General features: G+C 34.1%; 1 protein-coding gene across 1 annotated transcript; it reads left to right on the top strand.

Annotated features, from left to right (window-relative positions):
* Nucleotides 1–3,695: 3,695 nt before the first annotated feature.
* LOC107959444 (G-type lectin S-receptor-like serine/threonine-protein kinase LECRK4) lies at nt 3,696–6,427 on the top strand. Its single transcript, XM_041091733.1, has one exon. The coding sequence runs from the start codon at nt 3,972–3,974 to the stop codon at nt 6,330–6,332; it is 2,361 nt and encodes a 786-aa protein (XP_040947667.1). The 5' UTR covers nt 3,696–3,971; the 3' UTR covers nt 6,333–6,427.
* The last annotated feature ends 3,329 nt before the right edge of the window (nt 6,428–9,756 follow it).

A 9,756-nucleotide genomic window follows, 5' to 3' on the forward strand; every position in this document is an offset into this window, starting at 1 on the left:
GATACTAAGACATTAATTAATCAACTAGGTACCAATTTTGGACATTACGAGGGTGATATTCCTTCCTCATGTGTAACCGACTCTCGAACCAATTTCCTGAATTTTGTAGACCAAAAATCGTTGTTTTAGTAAATCAAACCGTTTATTAAAACGACCAAATTACGAGGTGATCCGATCACACCTCATAAAAAGGATTGGTGGCGACTCCCATTTTCGTTTTTTAAAAATAAAAAGTCGATTTAAAAAAAAGGGGTTTCAATATCAAAGATCAGATAATTGCATTGTTTGGATTTTGATTTGCAGATTCGTGACATTTAAAGTTGTTTAATGAAAAGAAATTAAATTGTAAGAGAGAAGAGGAGTGGGAGCTTTCGATTGAAAAACATACAACAACGATTTAATAACCCAATGACTTAAATGAAAATTTTCAAATTATTTAGTGATCATTTTGTAGCTTTTTAAAGTTAAGTGACCAAAATATAAATTTACTAATAATATAATGACTTTAAATAAAATTTACCCTTAATAAATAAATAAATCACCGAAGGAATTCCTGATCTTATTTGTGAAAGTAAAAGACCTACAATTAATTTAGCAGATAATAATTCACACAAGAAATGGTTTTAAATTCCTGAAAAGAAAATTGAGCGCCAGAATTAATTAATCGAAGACTTCTGTTCCAATTGGGCGGCGACTTGACCAGAACTTTATTTGCCGGGTATTCCCACAGGGAAGTCTTGCTCTGGCTTGCTGCCCAAAGTGTTGAACATATAGAATTAAGGTTGTCTTGCATACACACTGGTGGAATTGAATTTGATTCCGCGAATTGAGTAAAATATCCCTGTCCGTAGTTCCAGCGGATTGTCTTTTGTCTTGCAAACCCCTTATCCTGTACTCCCCTATTCTTGAAAAGACCACTATGCACCTTGACTTCTGGCTTTTCGTTCTTCCTGCTGCAGCTGTTTAGCTATATGCGTCTCCTTTTTGAAGGATTAATTAGATGTCTCTTCTTTTTTCAAGCAAAAGCAAAAAGCATCAACTTCCTAACGAAATGTCGTTGGTCATGAAATAGTATCTGCTTTATATTCATACCGATGTAGCTGTTAATTTGAGTACAGGCAATATTTTTATAAGGGGAGTGATTCAAAACCATTAAGGGAATTGGATTTTGGGCTTCAATCATTTTTTGGGGATGTGTTCAGTCTTTGAAGTTGAATTATGGGACATTTTTTACGGGTTGAGTCTTTTACAAGATTAAGGCTTAAGCAAATTATCGATTCATGAGAATAGCCTTGAGGTAGTTCTTGCTTTGCAAATGAGTTTTATAACTAGTTCGAGATTAGCATTAGTTAGGCGGATCCAACAAAAGCTACAAAATTTCGAGCATTGAGAGATCAAACATGTTCCGAGAGAAGTTAACTTAGTCGCAAATCGAATTGTCAAGATGGTGTCTGTGGAGATAGAGGGAGTTAATGTTTTGACATTTACTCTTATACGAATCTTTTAAAATTCCTAGAAAGTGATAAAATTAAGAGTAAACTATTAAAATAGTCACTTTTGTTTGCCTCAGGTTACATTTTAGCCGCTTATGTTTGAAATGTTACGTTTTAGTCACTTACATTATCATGTTGTAACATTTTAGTCACTAAGCTATTAATTTCCATTAACAGTGTAACAGTAAGCTGATGTGGCACATTAAATCATCATTTCAAACAAAAATTTTAGGTTAAATTATAAAATTGGTCCCTATATTTTTTCATTTTAAGCAATTTAGTTCTTTTCTTTTATGTTCTTTTAATTTTTTTTCTTTTATTTTCCATTCTTTTCTACTTCTCTCTCTGTTTTCCTCCCTTCTCCATTTCTTTTAATATAGTTTTTTTTATATTTTTCATTTGTTAAAAATTAGTTCCTATACTTTTTTTTCTTGAACAATTTAATTTTTTATTTTTATTTCTTTATTTGTTAAAGCAAATTATCTTTGATTACATACTCTGTGTGTAAACCCAAAGATTGTTTTTGATCATTGCAAGATGAATAAAATCGATCTTATTGCATTAATCAATACCAATTCTTCTTCAATATATAATAGAACACCAAGCTAAATTCTACCAAAGACATTAATTTGTTTACCAAATTGGTGCCAAAAACTAGAAATCAAGTTAACTCTAATGGGATAAGAAGGGTTAACCAATATTATGAAAATCTTGATTGAAATATCTGGTCCAAGCAATTCTATAAAATCACCATAATAATCCATTTTTGGATCCTTTGTATAGCATCAACAATAAGTGTAAAATATCAAAAACCCCAATTCACAAATGTTTACAATAAGCAAAAAATAAAAAAAAATCTTTATTCTGGATTTTCATTGAAGAGTAATACAAAATTGTTACCCTAAGTTGAAAATATATTAAAAAACTAATCAAAAGGAAGATTAAACAGAACGTACAAGAAACACCCAAGATCAAAATAAAAGTATAGAGACTAGTTTTAACAAATGGAAAATATAGAAAAACTATGTTAAAAGAAACAGAGAAGGGAGTAAAACAAAGGGAGAAACTGAAGAGAATGGAAAATAAAGAAAAAAAAGGAAAGTTAAAAAATTTTGTATTGATCTTCAACGAAAACCCAAAATTGTGAAAAAAATAAATTGTTCAAAAAAATAAAAGTACAGGGACTAATTTTAATAAATGGAAAACATAAAAAAACTATGTTAAAAAAATAGAAAAGGGAGAAAATATAAGGAGAAACAAAAGAGAATGGAAAATAAGGAAAAAAATGTTAAAAAAATTAAATTGCTCAAAACGAAAAAGTATATGAATCAATTGTATAATTTAACCTAAAATTTTTATAAATTTTTATTTAAAATGATGATTTAATATGCTACATCAGCTTACTGTTATATTGTTAACGACAATTAACGGCTCAGTAACTAAAATGTTACAATACGATAACGTAAGTGACTAAAATGTAACATTTCAAACATAAGTAACTAAAATGTAACCTGAGGTAAACAAAAGTGACTATTTTAATAGTTTATCCTAAAATTAATGGTGGTTTCGATTGTATTAATGTAACAAAATCTATTAAGCTTTGTTTATTTCCCCCCAAAAAATATTAAACTTTTAATTATAGGATAGGTAATTTTTGAATGTTTCTTTTGCTTTTTTATCTTCAATAACTCATAAAATTATGGGAAAGATTACATGATATATATACACACAAAATATATTATAAATTTATTAAAATCTCCGTATCATTATAATAAATTATGAAAAGCTTGACATAAACACAAAATAGATAACAATTATTTTGTAAATTGAATTTTAATAATAAACAATGCAAAAATTTTAAAAAGTAAAAATAAATATTATAAATATAATACTAATTTACAACATAAATATTTTTTTTCAAAATCAATATTTACTCGAATAATATAATTAAATTCAATACATATATATTACTAATTTACAAAAAAAATCTAATATAAATTTAACCCTTAAAAGTTAATAATTTTAATTTATTAAACAACACTTTAATAAAATCCCCAACTTTAATCAAAATGAAAGAAAAAAAATTAGTATTTTCTTTTCCTTTTTTTTTTTTAAAAAAAGGAGGTATTATTAGTATTTACATTCATAATCATCTAAAGTATGTTTTCGACAGAGTCAATGAAAGTAAATAAACATATAAAACACAACACCTTCAATACACCGACTCTTATCCAATATGATGAGCATTTCTTTTATTCGTTCTTGCAATGTTAGGAACAACGACCAACATAATATCGTCAATGCTTAAGAGTGTATGAGATATGGCCGGAAGTCTGCAGAAGGGAAAATGATGTTAGAAAACGAAAAACTTTCTCATCCGGACATGAACTATTTTTAGTTTACCCTTAGGCTTAACTAAGCAAATTCAGAGGAGGGCTTCTTCTCCCTTATCTCCTTGCTTACACCCCAACCTTAGTTATGGCACATGTACCGTCAAATATTATTCTCTTGCTGTTCCTTCTGGTTTCTTTCCATGTTAATGTCATAGCTGAAGAAGACGAGGCAAACATTATCAAACCCGGTTCTTCACTTTATACCGGAAAACAGCCTAGTTCGTGGGCCTCACCTTCGGGGAATTTTGAATTTGGTTTCTACCGGCAAGGAGAAGGATATGCGGCCGGAATATGGCTTGTTGGTCGACCAGAAAACACCATTGTCTGGACTGCAAAACGAGATGACCCGCCTGTCTCCTCAAATGCTACTTTGGAATTCACTACACAAGGCGTATTGCTTCTTCGGACTGAGGACGGGGTGGGAAATGTCATTGCGAATCTGTCCGGCGTGCAACTTGTTGATTCTGCTTCGTTGCTGGACACCGGGAATCTAGTGCTCTATGAGAACAGGTCTGTTGTTTGGGAGAGCTTTGATATCCCGACCGACACAATCTTAGGAGGCCAGAATTTAAGCCTTTACAGTGAGTTGATTTCCAGTGTGTCAAGTTCAAACCACTCAACTGGCCATTATCATTTGCTCTTGAAGTCTGGTGGGCTTGTAGCCAATTTAAATATTTCTTCTGGAGCTGCCTATGAGTACTGGGTCTTCCCTAATGGCTTTTCTTCCCCCGTGTTGAATCTCAATGAAAGTGGCGTTCTAGCACTGTATTCATCACAAAATTTCGACCAAGAAAATGTTTTGGCAAGCGGCTCGACAACTGGGAACGGAACAATGATTATCTATAGAGCAACCCTTGATCATGACGGTGTTTTCAGATTGTACTCGCATCAACTTGAAAGCAATACTATGTCAAACAAGTGGCAGAATTTGGATGATGAATGTGAGGTTCCAGGTCGGTGTGGGTTGAACAGCTACTGCTCCACCAGCAGGGGTAACGATACTGAGTGCTATTGCTATCCTGGTTTCATATTTATCGACGAGAATGCCAAATTCCTGGGCTGCTCTCAGAATTTCACTGTAGATGGGTGCGAGACTAAGAGAGATGTAGTGATACACCACAATAGCACTACCTTAGACAATGTGTCTTGGGCTGGTAATCTTTATTCTGTGAAGCGTAATCTGGAGAAGGAAGACTGTAAGAAAGCTTGCGAGGATGATTGCTCCTGTGGTGGAGCTCTCTATAGCCCAAATCACTGTAGCATGTATTCATTACCGCTTAAATATGGTAGAAAACATGTAAATATAACAACCACAGCCTTCATCAAGTTGATTCCGGGTAGCACCATTAGCCCCCCACCTGAAAAAAGTCAAATATTGATAAGCGAAGGAAACCAAAGCCTCATTTTAACTATGGGATTAAGTTTGGGTTCCGTTGCAAGTTTGTGTTTTGTGATTGCAATATGTAGCTTCTTGTTATACAGGCATCGAGTCCAAAGTTATGAGAAGCTTTTAGACAGTAAAAGTTCAGGATTTGCCGAGCAATTTACACTACGATCATTCACTTTCAATGAGCTAGATGAAGCAACACAAGGTTTCCAAGATGAGTTGGGTAGAGGCTCATTTGGAGCGGTTTATAAAGGAACTTTGCCAGGGGATGGTAAAAGTATTGCTGTTAAGAGATTAGGAATGGTTAAGGAAGGAGAAAGGGATCAGTTTCGAACTGAGATGACAGCCATTGGAAGAAATAACCACAGGAACTTGGTCCGATTGCTTGGATTTTGTGTGGAAGGTTCAAGGAAGTTCCTTGTTTATGAGTACATGAGCAATGGCTCACTAGCGGATTTTCTATTCAACAGGAATGAACGCCCGGTTTGGAAACAGAGAGCCAGAATAGCGTTGGACGTGGCTAAAGGTATCCTTTATTTACATGAAGAGTGTGAGGTGAGTATCATCCATTGCAACATCAAGCCCTGCAACATACTCTTGGATGATTCATTGACTGCAAAGATTTCGGATTTCGGATTGGCAAAGCTATTGAGGCCTAATCAAAGAAGCAGTACAAGTGGAGCAGCATGGTACTCGGCACCTGAATGGCAAAACAGTGCAGTGTTATCGGTAAAAGTTGATGTATACAGTTTCGGAGTGATACTGTTGGAGATGATATGTTGCAGAAGCAACATAGAAGTAGAAGGTCGCAGTGCAGATGAGATACTGCTTTCAACATTTGTATACAATTGCTTTGTTGGGGGAGAGTTGAATAAGCTCGTGGAAGGTGAAGAAGAAGTGGACATGAAAATGGTGGAAAGGTTTGTGAAGGTGGGGCTTTGGTGCATTCAAGATGATCCAAATTTGCGTCCACTCGTGAAGAATGTGATCTTGATGCTAGAAGGAACAATGAATGTACCGATCCCTCCATCTCCATCACTTCCCCATGTTACTAATTAATATTTTTAACTTTGAAGTTGGGTTTATTTTAATTATGTTTTTCATGTAATTAATAATAATTAGAGGAGTAATTTTTAAAATAAAATTTTGGAAACTATCTGGTTGTTACAAAGAAGGACATTTTATGTTCTATGCATCAATTATCATGTGATAAGTGAAAGGTCTCTAATCTATACATCATTTATAATATTAAAAGTATACATGGTTTTTTCCATTGTTTTCACTTATGTGTTGTGTTGAAAAATTAAATGTTAACATCTTAAATACTTACAAAATCAATGTGGTATGTTTGTTAAATTTAAGTATATGATTAAATTGTTTGATAAAGGATAGCTTTAGGTGTGTTTCTAATAACTTTAGAGCTCTAAACAAAATCTTTAAAAAAATTATCTTTCGGTCTCACTTGCCTAGATATTCCTTTAGGGGCATTACTTCCTAACTTTTTAGGCCTACTCAATTTAGTTCAATTTAGTTCAATTTATTATAATTTAGTCCTTTTTTTCCAAAAATTAGCTTACCTACATTTCCATCAACCAAATCCTTTTTTAGGTTTAGCTATTTATGCTGCAAATAAAGAGAATGAACATGGAAATGAAAAGCAAACAAAACATTGAAGTTAAGAAAAAAAATGAAAGTTTGGATTTTTTTTTATGCAAGAAAACTTAAAGAACATAAAACTAAAGGCATTCAACAAGGAAATCTAAAGCAATAAATAGAAAAGGAATAAACTTTAACAAATTTAAAGTAAAAGAAACTGAAATGCATTAAACTAAAGTTAGAAATGTCTTACAGCTAAGGTATAGGGATTGGAAGTGCAAATAAACTTAAGCTATAGTAATAACTAACTTAACTACCACTAAGAACAACTAAGAACAGCTAAAATAAGAAAGAAAATTGTTGGGAAATGTAAAATCTACCGCTAAAGAAATGAAAATAAAAAAAAAAACCCTAGAGAAAGAAGAATAAAAGCTAAGAGAAAACCTAGAGAAAACTAAGGCTAAAACTAAACTAATGTGTGTCTCCTCTCCTCAGCCAAAATTGGTTATTTTAGGCTGAATGCTAATGGTACTTCGTTGCCAAAATTGCCCTTACATGGGCCTTGGGTGATTGGTGGATCAGGTAGAAAAAGACTACTCTTTTTATCCAATTTTGTCCCCCTCACAATGTTGGTGTCACGATACCTAGAAGAGGATATCTTGACTCCTCAAGTAGTTTCGAACCTTAGGGTCTTCTTTGAGGGTGGATATCGTGATACCACTAAAAGGTGGTCTCCCATCTTTCCATACTGTTGGAGGCATTGCGATTTCAAGGTATGGGAATAGAGATACATTTTCCTTTGGTGTTGTTTTCGCTCGTTTTCAACCTCAGCACGTTCTTACACCACTCAACCAAATGTTAGGCCCCCCAATAGTACTATTGGCCAAATCTGATCATAAAATGAGTAAAAATAAGACATTTACACTTATTAACTTAAAATGTAAAAAGTACGAAAAAGTATGAAAAACGCTATTTTGCTCGAGAATAAGGTCCTTAAGTATATCGGCAAAGTCTAATTTTCCATATAAAATTATGGTAGATCAAACTCCCCCACATTTAACTCTTTGCTTGTACTCAAGCAAACCAAACATGCAAAAGAAAAGACGACTCTTGGACTAAATCAGACAATTAAGTCATATATCTGTAAAACATCAAACTCGTACGGGAACTGCCTCACATGCAACTTAAGAGTGATATCTAGATAACTTGTTTATTCTTAATACAAACATAATTAGTTCACTAAGTTATAATGTTAATAGATGTAGAGGCAATGAAAATTAACATATGTACAAATGTTATCCATCAAAATAAATTATGCTAATTGCTCATAGTTACTTAAAAAACAAATTGGTCATATTCGTTCAAACAAATGTAGACTATTTACAAATTATTATATTGGTGACATAGATTGTGTTTAGTAATGCCTTTTAGAAGTACTTTTGATATGAAAAACACTTTTGAAACAAAAAGAATGCTAAACAAGATATTTTTTGCTGAAATTTTTTGCTTTCAAGAGTACTTTTGAAAAAAAAAGAAACTAAAATTTTTAATTTTTCTTCTCCCAAAAACACGTTCAGTGCATAATTACTTTTTTCACCTCTCTAATAATATAGTACTTTCTCTTCTTTTTTTTTCTCTGGTGCTTAATTACAAATATATTAAAATTATTAATTAAAAATAAAAAAATATTTTTAAAATAATACAAATGTGTTAATATCTAATTACAAATATTTAATGGTTATTTGAGTATGGCCGGTAATTTCTTTGCAGCAGATACGGGTGCCAAACAGTCGAGGATTCGGCATGAGCTTCACTTGTTGAAGAAAGGTAATCTTTCTATTAAGGCGTATGTTGCTCCGATTAAAGATTTGTGTGCTATGTTAGATGCTTCTGGATCTCGTATCTCTGATGAAGAGAAGGTCGAAGTGGTGCTGGCGGGGTTGCCGTCGAAATTTGAGGCGGTTATCTCCTCTGCTCGATTGTCGTCTACAGTTTTGCCGTTACAACGCTTGGTGGATGCGTTGGTTGATTGTGAGAGTCGTCACGAACAAGTGTTCCAGGAAGTCAGTTTGAACGCGAACCTTGTTGAGGATGCACCGTCGGTTGAAGGAGTCAGTCGTGGAGGCCGTGCGTCTGTTCGTGGACGTGGTAGAACGTTCCGATCTCGCATACAATGCCAGATCTGTAGTCGATTTGGTCATGTGGCTCAGAAGTGTTACTATCGTTACCATAGAGACTCGAGTGACTCATCCGTGGTGCCGTCGGTCTCTCATCAAAAGACTCAGTCGGGTGTTGAGAGAGCTAATTTTGGACTGGGTGTGCAAGAAGAAGACGAACAGTGTGTGGCCCCTTATCACAAAAGTCAAAGAACAATTTATGGTCAAAATAGAAATGGTGGTCAAAATTGGAGTAATGGCCAAAGTCAAAATAGAAATGGTGGTCAAAATTGGGGTGCTGGCATGCAAAGTGAAAAAGTGGCACGTGGGCCCCAGGTGTCTTTTGCAAATGAATATGGCAGGCCATTTGGAAACAATTTTCAATCAAATTTGCGTCAGTATGGTAATGATGATGGGCCTATTTTTAATCAAAATGGGTTTACTAGTAATGCGCCACTGGACCTTGATAATGGGAATGGCAGACGTGTGTTGCAAGGGCCGAATTTGATAAGTTCTTCACATGGGCCGACTGTTGGCCCAAATGCAAATGGGTTCCGTCTTCTAATTTTGTTCAAGTTGATCAGAGTGATCCTAGTTCGCCTGAACCGATTGGAGTCGATCGGGTTATGCGAGTTACCAAACCGCGTGCTCGGGTTTATACTGGGTTCGAACCCTGTATTGGACTTCCCCGGCTAGGGGACTTACATGCATCTAATTATTCTGATTCTTCG

Source organism: Gossypium hirsutum, chromosome D04, assembly GCF_007990345.1.
Source record: "Gossypium hirsutum isolate 1008001.06 chromosome D04, Gossypium_hirsutum_v2.1, whole genome shotgun sequence".
Lineage (NCBI taxonomy): Eukaryota > Viridiplantae > Streptophyta > Magnoliopsida > Malvales > Malvaceae > Gossypium > Gossypium hirsutum.